Genomic DNA, 24,232 nt, shown 5'->3' on the forward strand with positions numbered 1-24,232 from the left:
CTACATTACATGGATGGGATCCACTATGTGGATAATATACTGTGAACACAAATACTTCTGGTATACCATTTTATGCACCAACTTAAATTTCATCTTCATTATTTTACTTCCAGTTGCCTTTTGCCTTAATTTCTTCACTTTTTATTCAAGTACTAAACATGTGCATTTGTCAGCTACCTCAAATCCTTTTGGCAGATTTTAAATAAATAAATTTAAATTTAAATGCAGGTCTAGCAAGATAGAATCTCTCATGTAATTGGGTCTCTTTCTAGATTTTGACCATTCAGTGCTAAATAGTCAGCTAAGCCAGAGGATTCAGTGCCTTTATTTTCATATCGATGTGAGAATTTCATACTTTTCCTAGTGGACATCTTAAAAGACCACAGAATTAGAAATAAAGTTCTTCTAACAATAAACATGAAAAAAAGAAAATTCTATGGACAATCTCTTGAGCTTCTGCGGTAGTCTGGAGAGCGCCTCATGCCCTGTGTGGTTTCTTATTTAGGCACTACCCGGTTGAATTTTCCTCTGCCGGCAGGCTCACAGGCTGCCTGTGGGGCTAGTTTCCTGGGCTCCCTGCAGAGAAGACTCAGAATCACAGGCCCCAAAATGCCAAATGTCTATCATGCAAAACACCTTTTTAGATTTCGTGAGATAGGTAATTATATTCCATATGACAGGCTCCACAGTCTGCGTGAAAAGCAGCTCACAAGTATGTACTAAACTAGACAGCTGGGTCAGGCTACCTCACAAAGAAAGCTGAATTTGCCAGGTCACCAGGCAGAGTTTCTAGGGGTGGCAAGTTCCATTTGTTTCTTTTCTTCCCACTCTAGCTCACCCTTTAGAAAAGTACAAAAAAATCCAAGGACACTGGACAAATATATAACAGCTCAATGGAGCTGCATGATACTGATTCAACTTTTAAAAGATGCTAAATAGAGTCTCTCTTATAAAAATGTTAACAATTTTGAACATTCTAAAATGTTCTAAAGGACAGTGTCTAAGAGGGGATGCCAAGCCCCCAAACCACGAAACTCTGGTCTTCAGTGACTGAGAGAGAAGGAAACTCTCCTTACCATTATCCCTGTTGGCCGTGGATCTCAGCTTCGGCATCCCAGCCTGGAACAGTCCTCCCAAACCGGGTGGTCCACCTCCTCCAAAGCTGCCGCCACCACCGCCGCCACCACCTCCACCTCCGCTGCCACCCCCTCCGCCAAATCCGCCACCTCCACCAAAGCCACCACCGCCACCAGCACTGGCTCCCTTAGGTTCTGCAGAGGAAGAAAACACAGTCTTTACACAGGTTTGAAAACACCACAAGCATACTTCACCAGTCCTAGCCCAAGTAAACAATAATGATAAAACCTGGACCTATGCTAGACAACTGGAAGTTTATTAGCATGCAGGGTAGTAAGGATTCACCCACTCTAGCAGGGAAGGAGGGGATCCTTTCCTCTCTCTGGGCAGCCATAGGCCCAGTGGTAGAAGAAGCGATGATAGGTGGTGAGTGGCTGCCGGACCCCCACTTGGCTGGCTGCCATGTGAGCTAATACCGACGTGTAAATGTAGGGATCTTCGAACAAAGTCTCAAGGGGCCAGGGGGCGGCGGGGGGCAGGGGGGTATGCGGTAAAAAGTGAGAAGAAAGGAAATAGTAAAAATTAAAAAAATAAAAGATCTCATAATTTTACTCCTTGGAACACTGTTTAGTGTATTTTTCCCCCTGCCAGTATCTTTTCATCTTTATACATTTTTTTTTCCCTTAAAATTAAGACCAAAAATCACTGGACAGTTTTTAGCCTGCTTTTTTTTTTTTTCACTTAACACTTTATTGTTAGTATTTCCCATGTCATTAAATATTCTTTAAAAACATGAGTTTAAAGGACTGCATTGTGTTTTAGAACAGAAACGTACTGTAATTTATTTAACCATCTACTTATTTGGTGGTCTTTTAGGTTGATTTTAATTTTTAATATCATTAAACATAACAGTAGGTTTTTACATTTTAAAAATTCTTTGCAATTTGGGACAGTGCCAAGGTTTTGTTTTACTTTGCATTTATTTCCAAAATATTGTGAAAGCTTTTGAAATGGGCAATGAAAGGAAGAAGGAAAAGATTACTAAGTCTAACCTTCTGTATTATTTCCCATTGCCTTTGCACTATTTTACCACTCTGTAAATTTTAGAAAAATGATAATAATACAAATGATAATTGTCCATAGAAATGCAAATGGGTTGTGTTCAGTAGAATGCAACTGATAGTGACCCATTTAGCACCTATTTATATAAATTCACTTCAAACCTTATCTGCCTGTATGTGTGTGGTACTTTGAATTCTCTTTTGAACAGCAAACATCATTTTCATTAATAAACAAAATGTTTGATATATATTCATTTTATATCTGCATGACAGCCATGGTTTTATGCCCTCTTCAAAAAATTCTCACGTGTGCATGTTTTATGAGGTTACGCATTGTTTAAAGTTCTACCCCTAGAAAACCTTGAGGAGTCTTTGATGAGTGTTACGTGAGATCTACAAATTAATCCAGGGGACCTGGCACTTTATTATAATATTTAGACTTCATGGAAACATGGTTTATTTTCCATGTCTTCTGATTTAAGTAAAGTTTTGTAATTTTTTTTTACAAAGGATCACATAGGCCTTTTGTTAGGGTTATTTCAAATATATTCTTGTTTGTTAAAATCATGAAAAGAGTGTTTTTTTCTATTAAATTTTGTTATTGGTTATTATTGGCATGAGGAAATTTCATTTGATATCTAATAAATCACTTTGCTGTCTTTTAAGTTAAAATTTACAAAAAAATTTATTATCTTGGATTTTCTAGTAGACATATGATTTTCAAATAATAAAGGTTTTTGCCTCCTCTTTTTAAATAGTTGTGTGTCTTATTTCTGTTTCATATAAGTAATAACTTTCATGACTTCCATAATAATGTAAATTATTAATATTGCTAAAGGAAAACATTTTGATTTTAATGAGAGTTCCTCTGATGTCTCAAAGTTATATGGTTTTTCTTTTTTGCTAAGATGAATTTATAGACTTTCTAACACTACAAATGAGATAAATCCTGGTCTTGGTGAATTATTTTTTAAATATCCATATTGAATTAGATTTTTTTAATTTTTAGTTAGTGCCTTCTCATCGATCATCATAAGTCATCCATCTATTGTAGGGTTTCTAACCCTTGGAACAACTGACATTTGGGGTCAGGTAATTCTTTCTTGTGGGTGGCTGTCTTGTTCTTTGTAGAATATTTACAGCACCGCTGACCTCTACCCACTAGGTATCAGTGGGAACCCCAGCTCATCAATTTACGACAACTAAAAATGCCTCCCGACATTGCCACAGGCCCCTGGAGACGCTGATACATAAGCTTCCTTTTTGTGTATATGTTGCTTTTGTCAAACTGAGATAATAGGGTTTTGCCCATCTCATTGCACCTATCAGGTAGCGTTCATCCTCTTCCTATGTTTGGGAATTTATATAGCATTTGAATTAGCTACTTCTTATAATCTGAAAGAATTCACTGATATAATCATCTGCCTCTGAAGTTTTTTGGAGGGAAAGTAATATGATAAGTTTTATAACTTTTTCTTTGCTGATAGAGGCTTCATGAGTGAATATTGGTAAATTTATGCTTTTCTTGGAAAATTAATTTAAGATTTCAAAAAGATTTTGCACCTAACTTCATTGTAGCATCCTTAATTTTAAAAAATCTTTGAATCTCTTAGTTTATCTGCTTCTTGAGTTCTAATTTTATTCATGTGTTATCTTTTTTCTGGATTATATTTATCATGTCATTGCTAGCTCTGTATCTTCTAGGTATAGAGCTTTTAGGATGCTTATGGGAACCCTGCTGATAGTAGGAATTTGGAATTTTTGCTGATTTTAATTATTGTCAGGAATTCATTGATGAATGATATATTTTGGAATACTGAATTTCCATTGGACACCTTTAAATGGTATTGAACATTCCAAGTGATCAATGTACTATCAGCACCCATGAGTGTTATCAGTAGAGAAGCTAAAGCAGTTATAGATAGCTAACTCGCACAAGTCACTCAGTCATCAAATTGTAGGACAAGGCTGACTTTTAAGAGTTCTGTCATGGCTAACCGCAGTCAACATTTTGATAAGGAGCCCAGGGAGGTTTCACCTGCAAACAAATACATAACCATAGATGGACTTTGTCACTTGCAAAGAGCTTATAACAGCAGTCTTGGTGTCCAACTACTTGCATGGATAATGAAAGACATGCATTCAGTTGCATTTTGTGTCCATCAAGCAAAGTGAGTGGTTGGAAGAGAGAAGAAATAACATTTCCATTTAATGGGAAAAGTGGATCTTGAAGAATATACTGAGTTTTCACTAGTGGCTTCAGGACTAGGCCCCAGACTGCCCAGCCCCCTTTCACATCTGGGGAACTCACATCCACCCCTCCGGAGCCGAGCCTCCTGCTCGTGGTGGAGACAGCCACTGGGCTCCTTCCTAGAGGGTGGCTACTTGTGTTGTTCCTCTGGCCCCACACTAGGCATTATGACTTAGGAGTTGGATCAAGGCTGCCCTTATATAAGTGACTGTGATGGTCTTCCCCTTGGGAGAATCTTCTGACATGGATCAGGAGGACTAAGAGACTGATACATTAACCACGTCAGTTTTGATCTAAAGTTAAAACTATCAAGAGTGAAAGACCCCATAGTTCCTTTTTGAGGTGTAGTGCATTCTCATTTGCACCACGTTGCCTGGTAACAGAACAACATTCAAAGGTCTTTGTCTTGGTCTTACTCTTTTCCAGTTACCCCTGACACCAATGTTCTCATCTAACTCTGGTCTTTCTCCTTCTCTTATTGGGCACTTTTCCTGGAAATTCCTCCTAAGCCTCTCTTATCCTCCACTTGATCAAAATCTTACAGTATTCATTTGTCTATTTTCTATTGAGTCCAAATGGGATCTGGATGAATTCCGGAGACACCTGGCTAGCAGTGGAATGTGAGGAGAGAGTCTTGAGGGCTCATTACTCTCAGTAGATTCTAGTCATGTATATATTTTTTCCGTTGCAAATATTAATAAGTAACCCTGTGGTGGGTAATTGTTGGTTAATACATGCCCTGCCTTGTTCCAAAGAGTATCTCAGACTTATGATGGGTAGATAAGCAAAGTTGTGATTTCTTTTCCTCTTTCTTCAAGCTTCTAATAATCGTATCTTACACTTGAATTTCACCTTGCAGATAACAAAACACTTTACAAGCATTATGTCATTTGATGCTCACAATGAACTTGTGGGGACAGTAGAAGAGTATTATCTACACTTTACAAGAACAATAGGCTTGGAGATAGTAAGTGACAGATGTGCCAGGATTTGAACCCACATCCTTTGATTCCAAGTCTAGGGCTCTGTCCTGATTTCATGCTGCCTTTTGATTTGTGGTGCAAGGAGCAAAGGGTTAATTTCCAGAAAGTGTTTCAATAATTTAGAGAATCGCTGCTGTGTGTGACTTAGACAAAGAATTATTATACTGGCTTCCTGCAGCATTAGAGAGAACCCAGGCTGAAGCCTTGGCCTATAATGAGTGAGACAGTCCCTTATTCTGTTAGCTTTGCAGCTGTTGTTGACCAAGAAAAAGGCAGGGTGGATTGTTAGGCCATAAACCATTTATTCTCCATGGAAAATAACTTTTTTCACTTACTGTCCAGTATCGGTGCGCTCCTGTCATTGGTGACCGTCTTCTTTAGTTTCTTCCCTTTGCTGATGTCAGAGAGAAGGGCATTTCTCCCAGCCTGCTCTGACTTATTCAAGGTGGGCTTTTCAGTATTGGCCTGAAAGGAAACCGTGCAAACTCATATCCGTCTCTTGAATTACAGGCATGTACTACAACACTCAGTGGGGACAGCTAGAGCACTGGAAGATTGTTATCAAGGTTGTTGGCGATGGGCTGCAAATTCTCCACAAGTTTTAGACCCGATGTCATTCTTTTTAAGACCCGGACATTGGGGAACAGATGCAGAAATAAACTGCATTTATTTTTAATGCAGGAAGAGTCAGTTCCCGTTAAAAGTCTTTGAAAATTCAGACCACTGTCTGGCTGTAATCAACAAAGCAAGGGTTGGATGGCTAGAAATGAGAAGGGAATTTTAAGTCTGAGGAGGTTCTGCGGGGTACCACGAGGCTTCGTTCTCCAGAATGTGGCCTGAAGAACAGTTTCTCTCTCTTACCTTTTAGAACTAATCTGGTGCACGGAGAAAAGTCTCTCTAGCAAAATGGGTTACCTGTATCGTTTTTCTAATCCATCAACGTTTGAGAAAAATAATTCCCTCTGTTCACATTACCAAAGTTTTTTTTTCTTTTTGATTTAAGGGAGCTTCGAGGTATATTTTGCAAACAGTTCTATGAGTTTGCTAAACACATACAATCATGTAGGCACTGCCCAAGCAAGATATGTAACACGTCCATCACCCCCAAACCCTTCCTTGTGTCCCTTCTTTGAAAGCTTAGCTCACAGGGATTGCAGAGCCGACAGAAGTGCTGCCTTAAAATATTTGAGTGTTTTCTATGTTTTTGGAATTCCTGGGAAAGATCCTTACCATGAAACTGGGCTCTTGTTTCTTCAGGACTATTTTAGGGAATGGGGACATGAAGAGCCCAGCACACGGGCTTGGAAGTCGGCATGGTCTGTCACACGTGGGCACTGGTCTGGCCTGGCCTGGTCCCCAGGAGGAGTCCTCTGGCAGACCTGAGCGCCCTACTAGGTTGGCCCCAGCCCTTCAGAAAGGGTCTGATATTGGAGGTGCCAGTGAGGGTCATGGCGGGTAAACGGGGAAGTTTAGCTTCATACCTCACCCAGCTAGTAACTACAGTTAGAGGCGGAGGGCGAGCTAAGAAAAACCCTCAAGTAAGCTACACAGAATCTCTGTGTGTTAAACTGCAAGGGTCTTAACTTTTAAAGTATTACTTGTTCATGATAATAACCGTTAACATTTATATAGCTTTTTACAATGGGTCAGGCACTGTTTAAGCACTTCATGCCTATTAAATCCATTTAGCCTTCATCAACCCAAGAGCCCTTATTTTCATTTTAGAGTGAAGGAAACTAAGGCACAGGGAGGTCAGATCAGTTGCCCCAGTCACCCTGCCAGTACAAGGAGGGACTAGGACTTAAACCCTGGCAGTCTGACTCCAGAGCCTTCCCTACCATCTGTTGGAAGGGTAAATGTGGGATCTAAAACGCCCCTTCTCTGAACTGGGGAGATGTTAAAGGTACAAATCTGCACCTGGAGGATGATGTTCTGGAGATCGAATGCACAGCACAGTGGCTACAGTCAACAATGCTGCATTCTCATCTGGCTAAGAGGCCAGACCGTAAATGTTCTCTCGACAAAGAAACACGTGATGTGATAGAGGTGTTAGTTAAAGCTATGGTGCTAATTATAATATATAAATGTGTCAAATCAACACATCATACAGCTTAAACTTCTACAACACTATTTGTCAGTTATATCTCAATGGAAAAAAATTAATAAATAAAATGTCCCTTCCTCAGGGGCCCCAAACACTCCCCACTAACAAGCCTGTTGAGAGCCTCTCAGCAGTCAGTTCCAGAAAAGCTCTTCGCACCAATAGTTCACGTTTGCTAATGGGATCATCCTCTATTGCTCTGAGACTTGTTTCTATAACTTAACAACACACCTTGGACATCTTGGAAAGAGCTTTTAAAATTACCTATTGTCTTCATTTTAAGGATGAGAAAAAACCCTGATGCCGAGAGGTTAGTGAAATATCCACTCCGGATCTCCCGCTGGTTTGGGGTCAGCAGCCCTCGATGGCCTCCCCTTCTGCCTCAGCACTTACGTTGACCCCTGGCCCCTTTGGGTGCTAACTTCTCCCGTGTGGCAGTCCAGGTCCCTTAACTGCACCGTTCCACTACACTGTGTCCTATGAGGCCACTAACCCTTCTTTCTCTCCACTTATCTCTACATCCTACTTCTCTCAGATCTTGCTTTTAGTCAGGCGATAATGGATAGAAATGAGTTTATGGGCTAAAACAGGGTTTCCCAAACTTCAATCATTCTGGTACCACATTCATGATTTTGGTCATTTTCTCATGCTACCTGTGTTTTACATTTTTCATTAAGTCTATTCGCTACGTAATTTACTATACTGCTTTTCAGTGAACATTTTCTTTTAAATTAACTCCCTATTAAGCTCTGGGTATGCTAGTTATAATTTCTAGAACACGAATTAAAACAAACACATGGACATTAAAACAAAAATTAAGGTGTGTACTATCCAGCAATGGTATACAACCTACATTCTGGGGAAAATATAAACTAATCCTGCTATGTTGGCCAGATCAGAGCTTTTCAATCTTATCTAAGTGAAAGACCATTTTTTAAGGAAAATTTTTCAATAACGATGAATTATTAGAAAAATTAATTAGTAAAAAAAAAAAAAAGACATACAAAATGCAATCTTAAAAACAATAGGCAAAATGCTACCATCAAGTTGCTGTCTTTCTAAATGCTTACTCTCAATTTCGATACGTATCTCTGTGGGGACTCTCACCAGCAGTTGGGGACCATGCTTTAAATAGCAATGAGCTAACTGATGATCTGTTCTTTCAACTGGGTTCCTACCTCAGATGGGCTATACCTAAATGTGTCCCATGGCAACCTGGGCAAGAGACTTTCCCTCTTTGAGCCTCAGTTTTCTCAAATGAAAAATGAAGGGCCCATCACTGGGAGGCTTTTTAGCCACAAAGGCTTCACACACTGGGGGAGGCCTTTGTCACGGGGCACGCCTGGGAGCCGCTGTACCACTGCGTGGAGGGCTGCCGGCTTCCCGGAGCAGCGTGCACCAACTTGTGAGGGTGGGCCTATCAAGGACCAGGATGAGCCCAGAGCAGAAATTCCCGTGGGAAGCAGACATCTAAATGCAAGGACAGATTTAAAGGGGGATATAAGTGTGAGGGGAACTTGAGGTAATGGTAGGAGTGGGGGTTATTTGTCAAAAACAGAAAGTGGGAAGAAAGACGGCCAATGGCAGAGGAAAAAAAAAAAAAAGGAGCGAGTCTGGAGAACACTGGAATGGATGCATTTGCAGACAGAGACCTGGGTTTCTGGACTGTCCTGCCCAGAAGTTAAAGGCCAAAAGTTGAGCCCATTTGAATGGAAGCAGTTCAGAGCTGCCCTTGCAAACCTGTCTTGGGCCAGCACCTAGGAATGAACAGGATGCTTCCCTTGCTGGACACAGCAGGGGACACCTAACTACCCCCATATTCCACACGTGCACTGTGCATTGAATGAGACCTTGGGCAGCACAACCCTCCCTGCTGCATGCACTACATCTCAGGCTCTGGCTTACTCCAGAGCCGGGAATGCGCGCCCGTCATATTGAAGCAGAATGCAAAGGCGTGAAAAGCAAGCACATGATGTCAGTTCGACTTCATCTGCCTGCTTTATGCTGGGATGACAGAGGATGAGGAACCACTCACCAAAGCAAACGTGGGTGGTGGCGGAGGCGCTGGAGGGGGAGGGACGGGCATCTTGGACAGTTAAGCTTTCAATAGTCTTGCTGATAAATCTGTAAAATCAAACAAAAAAATAGAAACAAAATACGGTCATATATAGACTTCTTAATAATACTCTGTCTACTCCTCCCCGGTTCCCACCAAAGTGACAGCTCTTCACACAGGCCACGTCTTGTAAGAGATGGAATTACCTTTCTGACATTGCTAAGATGGGACTGTTCTGGAAGGACCCTAGCAGGGAGGTGTCTCAGCCTAAGCACCTGATGAAACTGGAAGCAAAATCCGGCACCTCATGCTGCTCCATTCCACCACCCACCAAAGCGGGCTCGGGGAGCGACCTGTGCTTGGGTAGCTGGAAGGTGATGAGGATACTGCTGGACATGTATCCCAGCAGAGTCTCAAGTGGCTCCTCTTCCTCACTCATTTCCTTCCTTGCTCTCCCACTCCCCCTCCATCCCATGCCTTGCTCTTTTCTGAGCAGATTCCTGACATTTGCCTGGGTCTGGGTACCCACTGTATGAATGCAAAGATGAATCTGTTTCTGCTCTGGCCTTCAGTTCTAGTCCTCCAGGGGAAGAAGACAGAGATAAGGTAACATAAGCAGGTAGAATGATGGATGAGCGGGCTGTATTTGTGCTCCTTGACATTTCCTTGTGGGATCTACGTGGAAAAAAAGAGCGAAAACAGACAGGGACTTAACTCTATGACCTCCTGCACTGTTTACTAGAAATGGGCTTCATTAGGAAAGCTCTGTGCACAGTGTAATTGCCCTGGGAACAAAGGAAAGGCAAGACTCTGGGGCTAGGCGGTAGAGGCTAGGGCAACCCCGGTGGGTAGCAGCATTCAGTGAAGGGGGCAGCAGGCAAACATCAGGGGCTGAAGAAACAGCGGTGAGGAAGCCCCAGGAGCTACAGAAGCCACAAATCCCATCTCTGTTTCCCACAATCCTTGGAGTCCCATCCTGGGTCTCCGCCTGCTGGGTCCCCACCCCAGCAGCACCTCACCCACTTTCTCACCCAAAGCAATCCCAGCTCCTTCCACCTGGTCCAGGCCACCGCTCCCGGTGGGGTCCCCGATCAGCAGCACGGGCACCACCCAGAGCCGTTAGAAACATCAAATCTCAGCCCCTCTTCCCACAACTGAATTTGCTTCAGCATTTGAACAAGACCCCTTGGTGATTCATCTTATTTCAGAAACCTGTTTGCAGAGTTTGAGCCTTAGACCAGTGGGCAGCCTGGGACGCTGACCACCTGAGTTAATACTGTTTCTATGGGCCACGTGCCCCCAGTTTCAAACAGCAGAATTATCTTTCTTTCATTCTCAATAGTCTCTTAGTTGCAGAAAACAATTTCTTAGAATTTAAACTGAGTTTAACCACTAAAAATTAGTGGGGAAAACTTACACCTTGAAACAAGTATGTTGTATTACAGCAGTGCTTCTCAACTGGTGTGCCTCAAGAATTTTTACAACATGCAATACCAGACTAATTAGTCAGGGGCACTGACCTCTTTTCCCTTAGACTGTCAAATAAAAAAAATGATGACAGTCAACACAGCAATAGCTGTCCAGTGTGAATGAATCAAAATTATACCTTATTTTTTGTCAGACTGGCAAAAGATATAATTTTTTTGGTGTGCCTTAGAACTTTAATAATGAGTTTATATGTGCCATGGGATGAGAAAAGGTCGAAAATCTTTTAGCAATACTGAAGTACCGCTGGATGGCTTGCGTTCTGCCAACAGCAATGGATGGAAAAGCTGAGAAGATATGGCTGGACTGGTCAAAGCTGCTGGAAGAAGGAACAAGGCCAGCTTGGAATAGTTCTGTTCCAAGAGGGCCATCTAGAGAATAAAAATTTAAAAACTCCACAAGCAGCAACAGCAGGTCTCATTTATTGACTGTTGATTGGACCCAGGGAGCATTATTTACCTTATCTCTACCTTTTACAGAAAAAGTAGGATGATTCTGCTGGTTTTACAGAGGACACTAAGACTCAGAGAAATTAAGGCACTCACTCAAAATCCCACACAATTTGTTCAAATCAAGTCCTTTCAACCCCTGCTCTTTTTAGATAGGCATTTTTAGGCAGTTAAAGGGCTAGCTGACAGTGCTACCGCTCACTTGTAAACTAGGTCAGAATCTGTTTTTCAATAAACGATTGTCTCAGACAAGGATTCTTTTAAAATGGGTTCCTTAAATTGGTTTTTCGCATGACGCCAATTATACACCCGTGAGGCCAGGCGGGCAGTGGGAGCAGGGCCGGCGCCTGTGCTCGGAGGTCTGCAAAGGGGGTTCTCCAGCCCCAGAGGGCACCTTCGGAGGCCGCAGTCTGATGTGTCCTAGGACCAGGAGGAAGGACAGGGACCTGAAACTGGATTCAGGACCGGCTGACTGTGAAGCATACTGTAGCCAAAGCGATGGCATTATCAGAGCTGGAGAAAGCGGCTCAGGAAGGGGGCGGTGTGGCCGGGACCACCCAGAGGACCCAAGAGATGGGGTCCATGGAACAGATCATCCATGTGCTCGGTGGATGAAAGGCCCCTTAACACTCAAATTTATTCTGTCTGATCCCATGTTCACCAACTAACCTGCTATCCTAATACCGAGAAGGATGGATTCAGGTCACCCACCAGGAATTTCATATGGGTTTGGTTCTCATGAGTCAGTCTCTGGTTGCAAAGGTCACACTGAACTTCTGTCCTGTACATCTTTGGGACCAAGCCATGGTAAAAGGACCCTTTCAGGGGACTGCTATCCTCAGGTTCTCTTAATTATTTTACAGTTTTCTGTTGTTGCTATTATGGTTCTGACTACGCACCAACTGACGTAGATATACCCCTGGACCTCAGAGGCCCGGCGTTCCCTTCCCAGCCCCCTCAGCTACACAACAGGGAGAAGCTCTGTGGGGGAGCGCTCTCAACTCTGCGAGGGCGATGCAGACCGGAGTACACTGAACAACACCAGGGGTTAGGGAGGCTGACCCTGCACAGCCGTATGTAACTTTTGACTCCCCCAAAACTGAACTGCCAATAGCCTGGTGTTGACTGAAAGTTTTATTGATAACAGTCAATTAATACATGTATGTATTATGTACTGTATTCTTACAATAAAGCAAGCTGGAGAAAAGAAAATGTTATTAAGAAAATGGTAAGGAAGAGAAAGTATGTTCACAGTATTTTCTGAAAAAGAAATCCGCATATAAGTGGACCTGCCCAGTCCAAACCAGCGTGGTTCAAAGGTCAACTGTAGTCTTTTCCCTCCCCCCAATTTCTCACTCTCTTCCTGATAAACCACTCCCATTCCCTCCTCAGTGCTGACAGGTGATCAAGGAGGCTCCCACTGCCTCTTTCCTCCTGCCTAGCTGGACAGGTGCTTGGGTGGACCCAAGATGGCAAGAAACCTGACTCGATCCGGCCGCCTCACCACATGGGTCAAAGAACACCAGTCCCACATCCCCCACGCCGGGCCCACACCAGACCCACTTCTTGGCTGTCTTCCCACCAGACTTTGGACTCCACTAGGTCTCCCTAATACCTGGCACAAAGTAAAGGTCTCATTAAATATGAATTGAGTGAAAGAGCCAGGTGTCACACAAATGGCCCCTCTGACCGCTCCAACATCAGCCCTTGCATTCTGAGCTTTGGGCAAAGAATCAGCCCCGTGTCAGCGGGACTTGCTAGCATTGAGCACAGGACTTGCTCTCATGGCAGTTCCTGACTTTGCCAGTGGAGCAGAAGCCAAGCCTTTGGGAGCACCTGGCTTCCCTCCTCTCCTGGAGTTAACAGTCCGTATAGGAACTAGAACTGGGCCTTAGTGACAGGCGTCAAAAGCAGCTTAGGTCCTACTGGACCAGGCGTTCCTAACCTCGATCCTTCCACCTGCAGGGTCTTTGGATCAAAGTCAGGGGTTCATCAACTTGGATGGGAAAAAAGGACACATTTATATCCCCTGAGCTCTAACAAAAAACTAGCATTTCCTTCAATTACAAAGGTAAGCCACAGACCACAGTACCTGAAACTTTTTCACCAATAGATTTTCACATGATTATTTTCACATCATGTTATAATTATATATTATAGTTGCAGATCTGTCTTGAAATTATGGTACTGTTTAGATCTTGTACATATTACTATATCGCACAAATTTCTATACTATACAGATATTGTACATATTTCTATATAGTTAGTTCCTTAGTAATCCTCTGTATTTTGTTTTATGCATTTAACAACAGTCCAAGGAGTCCTTTGGGCTTTGCCAGACACTAGTGTGGTCTATGGAATGAAAAGAGTTAGAATCCCTTTGAGAACATGAGATCTGGGTCAGGAGAATATGATTTTGAATCTTTGCTCTGCTACCTAATAATCTGAGGTAAGAATGTAACGTCTCTGAGCTCCCTTTCCCATCTGTTAAGTGGGAGCTCCTGGGAGGATGGCATGAAATGGTGCTCGGCAAGCTCTCAGCATGGCTGGTAGAGTAAGTAACCAATAGGCGGCTCGAGATCTCTCTCCCTTGAGGGTGAGCACAAGTCCCCCTGGTGTGAGTGCCGCTCGAGCACCTGGCAGAGAAGGGACCAAGCTGGTGACCTGGCTGAGGTCCATGCTTTGCCCAGAGTTGTGTGTTGGTTGAGCTGCACAAGTGGAAATGAGGCAGCCTGAAGACGTGGCCTTGCTGCATGTGGTTCCTCCCTTGGGAGATGGGAACACGGCTGGAAAGGCAGCCCTCATACAAGGCAAAGGACTAGGGCAGGTGTTCTGAAGCGTGGGCTCTCCCTTGCATCAGGATCAGCTGCGTGCTTTTGGAGACTGCTCTGTCCTGCCGTACACTGCGGTGAGGCTCCCGAAAGCTGGAGGATCTCTGACCTGCCCATTTGCTGATCCTTGTCCTCCCACCCGACCCTCACCCCAGGTATCACATTTGTAAGAACATTCACTTCTGAGAATTATTTTGAAGAATCATTTCACTGTTAAAATAACTTTCATCAGAGAGAGAAAAGCCAGATTCTTCTAAAATGTTCACCTTGTGCGTTGAATTTTATGTGCACAAAGAAAACCAGAGAAATGGAAAAGGCTTTTCTGTTTTCCTACAGTGTTATGGGTTGAATTGTGCCCCTCCCGAATTCACATGTTGAAGCCTGAACACCTTAGTACCTCAGAGTGCGGTTCTATTTGGAGATAAGATCCAGAGAGGTGATCAGGTTTAAATGAGACCCTAATCCAATATGACGGGGGTCCTTGTAAGAAAAGGAAGAGACACCAGGGATGCATGTGCATAAAAAAAAGGCCATGTGAGGACACACGGAGAAGGTGGCCCAGAAGACAGCCCTCTGGAAAAACCAGACCCGTGGAGCCCTTTATCTTGGACTTCTCTGTAGCCTCCAGAACTGTGAGATAATAAAATTCTTCTGCTGGAGCCACCCAGTCTGAAGTTTTGTTATGGCAGCCCTAGAAAGCTAATAAACACAGTTTTAACATTTCTTGTCTATTATCCGTTGTGGAAATTAGAAAATAATGGATTTTGAATAAAAATACATCAGTTGATTTCTTACCCAAAATATCTCTGGAATGCCATTTATTAAAGATATAAAAAAAAGTCATCCAGAACCCTAGGGTATGTGAGAGATTGCAAAAGTTTTATTTAATAATTGAATACACCATTCAAAACTCATCAAAGTTCATGTGAAAAACTTAAGGTGAGGGGAGGGATCTACTAATAAACCTTTTATAAAGGGACTGGCTCTATGGGTTGAGAGGATAGAGCAGGATATTTTGCATAAGTGACTTAAAAATTCATTAACTGGTTCTTTATTGTCTACACACATGCATGTACATACACACACACACAATATACATCAATATTTAGAAATGCTGGAATTACTAGTTCTGTGAAAGAAATGATTGGCTTTGTTAGTTTTACTATAATGACATTATGGCAACATCATGGATTAACACTTACACTAGACAACATCACACTTCGACCCTAGACCAACCAGGGCATCTTGTGGCTCAGAGCAATTCCCTCAGTAGGTGATACTAGTTATGAGGGACACTTGAGAGAAAGACTGACTTGCTCAGCACCCTCCTCACCCTATACCAGATATATTGTCCCTGCAGGCATGGCCAACTAGAGGTTCAACTATAGCCCACGGTTCAATCCAGGAGACTTATGGTTTCTTCTTCAAGGTGCTCATCTGAGAAAGCAAAATGATTTCTGAATGTAAATGATCCACCTTCTTAAAATCAAGAGAACTGCCGAGTTATTTAAATAAACTGTTTCTTAGTTTCTCAAAGCCAACTTTAAATTCATTCTAGATCATGCCATGTGAGGCCCACAGTACAGAATACCATGAAGAGGGGAGAGATTTCCAATACTGTCCAATGAAAACACCGGATAATCCTCAGAAGGCTGCCTCATCCTGCGTGAGTGGGGGCGGGGGGGGGGGGCGGGCGGTGCTGAATCAGCCACATTCTATTAGAGATGATAAGAAGCAGGTTTATCCATTTATGTTTTATCACCATTTTGGACCATTCAAAAATATAAAGCATCTTGCTATATATATTCTTACCAAAAGCCACCCCTAGATACTACCCTACAAAGAGGAGAAAATTAAACCTTCTTTACAAAAAGGTTGAATCAACAGAGGAGTATTTTATTTGCTTTGTGTTGGGGGCATTAAAGTGGGGGATTGCTATAGTAGAAATGATATAACCAGACAAATCCAAAGGTCTAAATGCTCTCTTGTCCTCATTATTTTTTATTCTGTACCTTATTTATGTTTACATTTGTTTATGTTTTACTTTATATATATTGTTCTTTAATTATTTTTATGTATGCATTTTTCACATGCTCTTGTCTTCTTTGGATTGAAATTTTTTGAGATTTTTTTCCTTCCAAAAGTAGCATTTATTTATTTAGAAAACAATAGACAACACAAAAACCACACAAAGATGAAAGTTAAACACAACTGTGGTATTTAACCACTGAAAGAAGCAATTGATGATAATTAAATTTTAGGTGAAAAGATTTGGGGTTAATAATACCCAGATAATTCTTGTTAACATTTTGGTGTACCGGGTCTAGCACAAATAATGCCCCTTTTCATGAACTGATAATCTATACCAAATCTTTTTTCTTTTTTAAAGATTATATTTATTTTTTAGACAGAGGGGGAAGGAGGGAGAAAGAGAGGGAGAGAAACATCAGTGTGTGGCTGCCTCTCACATGCCCCCTACCAGGGACCTGGCCTGCAACCCAGCCATGTGCCCTGACTGGGAATTGAACCGGCAACCCTTTGGTTCACAGGCCGGCACTCAATACACTGAGCCACACCAGCCAGGTCTATACCAAATGTTTTACTACAAACTCATAAGCATGTAATTCTGTAACATAACAATATTGCACTCAAGTATGTGATATGACATTTTGGGTGAAATGTTTTCAAATTGCTGTCCATCTTGTGTGAGACATTCATGTACCCTACCTACCACACTCAGAGGCGTTACTTCTGCCAGACCATGTATATCCTTCTAGCTTGTAAATACACACAGACAGACAGACAGACAGACACACACACACACAATTATTTGACCAATAAATACTAATAGAAGAAAATTTATAATACATATAACTCAACAGTGTTTTAATATGAAAAGGCTTTAAATTTATATTGAGTTATAACAACCATAAAAAAAAAAAAAAGACTCCAAAGGCATTCATTATAAAGCAATGAATCCACTTCAAGTTACCCTGTAAAAATAAAGTCATTTAGCCAACTCAAATTGCTGCTAAAATCCTGTATTTTAAAAAGCTTGTAGTTTTGGGATTCCTACTCAATTATTCTTGATTCTATTCTTTAGAGGCTCCGCCATGATGTAAACTTAATGGGATGTGTTTAAGATCTGAAAACCATTAGTACTAATTAAGATGAAGGTGGCTTTGTTCTTCAACTTCCTGTAAAAATGCTCAACAGGAAAATTGATGCTCACAGCAAACCACAGCCATCCTGTTTCTTTAGCACAATCTTTTCACAGCTGCAGTTGCCTATAGTTTCTATTTTGTGATATCAGTCACAGTGCAACAGCTCTGTGCCCCAACCCTCACCCCCGCCACGTAGCACGTCCTGTGGCCATTTTAGAAAATTCAACATCTTTGCATAAAGTTTGTTTCTATTATTGCTACTCTTCCTCTTCTCAGGTCCAACCAAGCTCAGAGGGCTGCAGGCAATGAGGCAATCAACACAAGGGGAAAGACAGAGAAGCCTGCTCAATGCAAGAGGAAGCAAAAGGTGAAGAAAAGAAGCGAGTTTCCTTTATGATAAGAAAACAGCAGCCTCACCTCGTTACGGTTGTTATTCTCAATCTGAGCTGAATGTGGAACAGGAGCTTTCTGTCCATAGAACCCTTCATCTCCCAGAATGCACTTGCTCCTTTCTCAGCTGAACATCATTTAAGATAATAGCTTAAGTTTATTCTGCTTATAGGCTGTCCTCTCAGTGAAGGGCTTGTGTCTCAACTGTACTTGAGGGTCCTTGGCTATCTTAGAAATACTTCTTTCTGGACTTTATTTAGATAAGAGTTTAGAATTTATTTAGATGAGCTATTTGAGAAACACTTCTTTTAGAACTTATTTAGATAAGAGCTGATTAATTTGAGGAGGTTAGCAAGGCATTTTTCAGAGAACACATTTTGAAACATCTATGATGTCATCACAATTAGTATGATACTGACTCACAATTTTACTGTAAGAGTAAATGCATTGCACTGCTAGGGCAATGAAGGCTGCTATGAAGTAAAATTACTTTTTTTAGCCTACTGTCTTATATGTTTAATTTAAAAATGTATGCAAATTCATCCCTGGCTGAGTAGCTCAGTTGGTTAGAGTGTCGCCCTCGCAATGCCAAGGTTGTGAGCTCGATCCCTGGTCAAGGCACATAGAAGAAGCAACCAATGAACACATAAATAAGTGGAACAACAAATCTCTCTCTCTTTCCCAAAAAAAAAAAAAAAAACCTAATGCAAATTCATAGACATCAAACCTTTTCAAAAGCAAGAAAATGAAGGTAAGTAGAATGATCCATCTACTTGTTTAATTGTGGGAAACGGAAGGAAACCTTTTCTACTTTATCCACTTAACTAAAGAGTATTGCTCTTCTCACACTACTTTCCATCTCTTCCAAGTATCCTCTTTAAGGGGCTAAAATCTCAAAGCTAAAGTTTTCCTAGATCCTTGACGTCACATTCAGTTTTATCATGGAATTACGATCTACTCCTGTTCCCTGCTAAACACACACATTCACATGCACGCACGCATGCACTCTCGCACACACATATTCACACTCACACACACTGCACTAACACACTTGATGTATTTTATTCATTTTGTTTTTGAAAGTGGGGCCTTCTTTATATAAGTTAGAAGTGTTATCAAACTTACTTTTGAAAAGGTCAAAAGTCTTAGAAACGAAAATGTCTTATTCGCTTTAAAGCTATTTACTGTTGCTGTGACATTTAAAACAAAGCATTTGTATAATCCCAAACTCCCAGGACTGGAAAAGGTCATCTCGTTGTCTCTAAGCTGCACTTAGGTAAAAGGCTCTTGAAATTACAGAACACTTCCTCCACATTTGGTGGTTAGGTGGCCTTGGGCAAATTACTTAGCCCCTTTAAGTCCAGTTCCCACAATAAATTGGGGAAAATTGGGGAAAATTAAATAGGATTATTAAATGAGGCAAGTGCTTAATAACTGTAGCCATGTTTTCCTTTTTATTGGATCTATTGGGGCGATACTGGTTAACGAAATTTTGTAGGTTTCAGGCACACAATTCCAGAACACATGATCTATACACTGCATTGTGTGCTCACCACCCAAGCCAAGTCTTGCCCGTGACCATTTATCCCCCCATCCCCTCCTCCACCTTCCCCTGTCCTTCTTCCCCACCGGCAATCACCACACTGTTGTCCATGTCCACAAACTTTTTCTCTCTCTTTTTCCTTTTTTTCTCAATCCCTTCACACACTCCTCGTCTAACCTCCCCATCTCGACAGCTGTCAGCCTATTCTATGAGCCTGTCTCTATTTTGCTTGTTAGTTTATTTTGTGAGCCATTTTTTAAAAAACAAAATAAGCAAAAATAAAGAAGCTAACACATAGTGACAATAAATGACACTGTCTCTCAATAAATGAGTGCTCAATAAATGACACTGTCTCTCTCCCTATTTCGCCGTGAGAAAGAGAAACCAGAGTTGACTTAAACCTTAGCCCACCTGTCCATACCCCGTAAACCTCTGCATTACAAATGAATGGTGAAGGGAAGCCTGCATAGAGTGCATTTTTAAATTTCTCAGAAACAGTATACTAATTAAGGCATTCCTTCTTCTAGTTTTTTTTTTTTTCAGTTTTAATTTACACAAGTGAGGGTTGCAAAATACAGACAGGTATTTATGACAGGCAGGGGCAATGCTCTTTTCAACAAGACATAAATGTATGAAAATTTGGTAAAACAAAAATGAGCCAAACTTGAGCAGCCGGAAACTTCCAAGGTAAATGACGTGTTCCTGAAATGTTAAGCAAGCCTTCAAAAGGGCATAAAACTTAAAAGATCCAGGAATTACGTAGCTCACATCCTCACACATTTTATCGTAGACTGGGGAACTTCCAGCCTGCAGGCCAGGTCTAGAATTTGATCTCATCAATGATCAGGGTGAAATTGCTACTGGGCCCCAAGGATGGTTTTCAGCATAGGAATTTCTCTAACAATTGCAATTCATTCCAGTATGTGTAATCCTTAAAGAGTTTAGGTATTAGAGTAATCGAAGAGCTGTGAACAACTGACCTATGAAGGAACTTTTCAAAGAGCATTAGAAAACCTGACTGTGACTTTAAGTAAGTCATTTAAACTTCTTTAGACTATTAAAGGAAGAATTTTAACTAGATGATATTCCATTCAGAAGCAACACAAGTCTATGAAGTAAAGCATAGTACTTAAAACTCACAGTCCAAGTGAATAGTAAAGGTATTTTCCCCACGAATTGACCTCAGACCCTTTCCCAGGCTTCTACTGTCTCCTGCTACTATCCCATCATCTTCTTTCTCCAGCCTTCCCACCCATCTTTATCTCTATCAAGCTGTTCTACTTTCCTTAATTAGAATCTTCCTGCAGCCTTTTCATCACTTTACCACTTCTCTGTTTCCTGCTGAGTACCTAGTTATGCCACAGAATCATTTAAAAGAACTTGTACTTATTGACTAAATTGGCATGTGCCCCAGAGGGGGAAAAAAACAACTTTTCGATTAAAAAAAAAAAAAAAAATTCCTTAGTCCTGCTCTGCAGGTTTCTGGGTACATGGCTTCAAATTTTAAAACTACAGTATTTTATGCCAAAACAGTAATCACATTAGATGAAAATAGTTATATCGAATGCTACAGAATTTGATTAGCAGTGGTGGCTGTGCACTGCACTGTCAGGATGCTGAATGGGATGATTCTGAAGAGAAATTGTCTTCTTAAAAGACTCTGCTTAGAAATGGTTGAATTTAGGATTTTAATTTAAGTAACATGTCTGTAGTAATAGATGGCCACAGTTTACTTCCGTGGTGATTTCCTTGGAAGCTTCCAGTGACTCTGTTTACTGTAAAAGCATTTGCTGTTGCTGACCAAAGCGACGATTCAAAGACAACTGTGCGGACAACCGCGCCATGCACAGAAAGGATGTACTTCCTGACTGACAGAACCCCCATTTTAAATGGGGGAAAAGTTCCTGTGGATCCAAACTATCTAGTGGTCAGGAAAAATTCTACTGATAATCTTACTTACATTTTGACTCAAAACACAAATTATGAATCAGCATCAATCAACATACTGGTAAAACTGGCATTCTGTGTGCTAGGAATAGACAAAGTCGTCTACTGAAAAATTAAACTTTATCTCGACATATGATGGCCCATTAAAAGCCATTTAGTTCTTCTCTCTAGCTGATAAAGAAAATACATTTAGTTTAAATATAATTTTTCTTACCGTTAAAGGATATTGTAGGAAGGCATGGTCAGGGACACAAGCAGACAGAGCAAGCAAGATATGAGCCCAGAGGGAAAACTGTCCCTGAAAGAGGCATCATCTTCTAACGCAAATGTGGGGTCGTTTTTGGGCAGCCATTTTGGACAAGCCCTGTCCTCCTGTTAAATGTGACATACTGAGTCAGAGACAGACGCTCTTCTGTGGTTATTCGCTTCCTGTATGATTAATTTGTTGTTTGTTCCTCCTTTGCTGCAGAAAAAGAAACTAGATTGGTTTTACTTAAGAAGCAAGCCAAAAAAAAACTAAAAAACACAAAACCTAAACTAAAAAAAGTTACATGTTTCTCCTTCCCACAAGGTGTAACGTACCTGTTTGGTACAGTGGCAGAAGGAGATCAGAACTTCCATCCAATTAATAGCCCAAGTTTATTCCAAACACCTCCACAAAAATAATTGTTCATGGAACCTGAGATTCCTTCAGGAAAATTCCACTTGAAAGTATAACTCTCAACATTACCTGTACCAATTAGTATTAAGGAAAAGAGTCACGCAAGAACTAAAAGCTCTCGAATATACTAATAGGATAAATGATTCTTTCTCATCTACAGAGCATTTAAGTGTAAAGGAAGAAAGTCACAAATGAAGGTGAAGAAAGCTGGTTAGGTGTATGAAAGCAAAGGAGTTTTGAAATGTGATTCTGGTGCCCAAGTCAAGATGCATGATATACAGCTCAGGGTATATGAAGATCCAGAGCTTTCCATGCCAGAATGTTTTGTTTCTGTCCTTCACACTTAACAGGGTAACAATAACTCTCCCAGGAGATGCTTGACAAAAACACAGAGATAATGAATGTGGAAGGAAAATCAGATTTCTCACTAAAGAACTCTAAGAGGTAGATGGGCAATGGGATATATGTAGAAAATATTATACCAAAATTTTGAATATGTTTGAACAATCTGAAAATGTTTGTAATTTTTTCTAGGTCCATCTGAAAGGATCAGACTTAATGTTAACAATACATACCATGTAACTCATAAAATGTCAGTTGAAAGAATGAAAAACAGGCATATTTAAGTAAGTAACTTTGTTGTAAAATTTGAACTTTGGGTCTTGATTTTGCTGGGTTCTGAGGGAAATGGCATGAAAAGATAAGTTGCCAAATATTCCCTTACCTACAAAATGATAGGACTGGGTAAACCAGTCGTTCTCGATTCAGGAGACTGTTGGAAATGTGTGGAGGAATTTTTAGTTGAGAGTGGGGGACAGTAGGTTGGAATGGTAGAGGGAGGGGCCTATAGGGTTCATGGGCAGAGCCAGGAATACAAATATATCCTATACTGCTTAAGACAAAATACCAGACGTGCTCCTTCTGAGGGATACTGAGATAGTTGATGTCTAAGTTTCTTTCTTCAAACTCTAAATTCTTTGTGCTATGAGTTCAGCCGCACAAGCAGAGTTACCATGATGCCAGGCCCTGGCAGGATTCCTGGACATGGAGCAGGGGACAATTAGTGACTGACAGTCTCTACTTTGCCTGGAGCCTCTTGAAGACATGACTGTATCCCTCTTGCCTAGCATGCGGTCTGCAGTCCAAGGGACACTCAGTATATGAATAATACATGCAGGCGCGGGGCCGGACGGAGGTGGAAACCTGCAGCTATCATCTCCTTCCCCCTCCACTAACCTCAGGAAAGCAGAAAACTTGACAAACTACCAAGTAAATGCCTGAGTGAATTTATGCGGAAGTCTAACTATAGTTGGGTCTAAAAAGAGAACATAGGCAATATGATGATTTTGCCATGTAGTTTCAAAATTATTTTTAAGTTCTCTAAGGAAGACACCCCAAACACACCCAGAAACACACACACACTCAGTATGCCTCCGGTTCATGGTTATTCCTATCCCCCGACACGTCAGTGAGAAGGGAGTATGTCACAGAGAAGGCTGGGGCCTCTGAGATATGCAAGGCAGTAGTCGTCTAGAGTTTAGGTCTATTTCACCTTTAATGAAAACTTGTAAGCACAATCAACCTTGGACCCATTTATGGGGTCTCCCATGCACCTCAGGACCTAAATCTGATAATGTTCCTCCCCTGCTCAAAACCCTCCACTGGTTTCTCATTTCACTTAAAAACTCCAAACTCTCTGCCTAAACTCAGGCAGGCCTCCAATATCTGGCCCCTCCCTAGTCCTCTGATCTCATCTCAAGTAACATTCCCTCTGGCTAATTTATCTTCTAGCCCCTTCTGTTCCTTAAATGCACCAAGCTCATTTGCATCTTGGGACTTCAAACTTGTCAGTCCTCTCTCACTGGGTACACTTGTCACGAGGTTCCTTCTCATTCTTCAGGTGTCAGCAAAAGAGTCCTCATTCATAACTCATCTCTGCTCCCGCTTTCTTTATGCACAGCACATGTAACCACTTGACATTTTTTCATTTACTTAATGGTTCATTTACTTGTATGTGTCTCCCCAGTGGAATTCAAGTTCCATGAATGCAGGGACCTTCTTTCCTGCTATCGCCTCAGCATCTGACACCTGCTAGATGCTCAATTAATATTGTTTGTTGAATATAAAAGAAAATCAGTAACTCCTAAAAATTCTACCAAAACATAACATTTCCTTAAGAGCTTAAGACTGTTCCCTCTGGCACAGTGAATAAGGGAGGCCAAAACTAGACTTG

The 24,232-nt window shown here is 41.4% G+C and overlaps 1 protein-coding gene across 5 annotated transcripts in view; it reads right to left on the minus strand.

Annotated features, from left to right (window-relative positions):
- WIPF1 (WAS/WASL interacting protein family member 1) overlaps nt 1-24,232 on the minus strand; it is a 123,008-nt gene that overhangs the window by 13,462 nt on the left and 85,314 nt on the right. For 3 of the 5 annotated variants that reach the window (XM_054562461.1, XM_054562462.1, XM_054562464.1), the window contains 3 exons: nt 9,509-9,597; nt 5,708-5,837; nt 1,077-1,271 (listed from right to left, as the gene is read on the minus strand). In XM_054562461.1, coding sequence (XP_054418436.1) covers nt 1,077-1,271; nt 5,708-5,837; nt 9,509-9,559 — 376 coding nt within the window. In that variant the 5' untranslated portion in view covers nt 9,560-9,597. Of the gene's footprint in view, nt 1-1,076; nt 1,272-5,707; nt 5,838-9,508; nt 9,598-11,665; nt 11,786-21,552; nt 21,739-24,232 lie in introns of those variants that run through there. The other 2 variants (XM_054562463.1, XM_054562465.1) reach the window with 2 other exon arrangements.

The sequence above is a fragment of the Pteronotus mesoamericanus genome, unplaced genomic scaffold (assembly GCF_021234165.1).
Source record: "Pteronotus mesoamericanus isolate MK-2021 breed Mesoamerican mustached bat unplaced genomic scaffold, CSHL_Meso_final scaffold_651, whole genome shotgun sequence".
NCBI classification, from domain to species: Eukaryota; Metazoa; Chordata; class Mammalia; order Chiroptera; family Mormoopidae; genus Pteronotus; species Pteronotus mesoamericanus.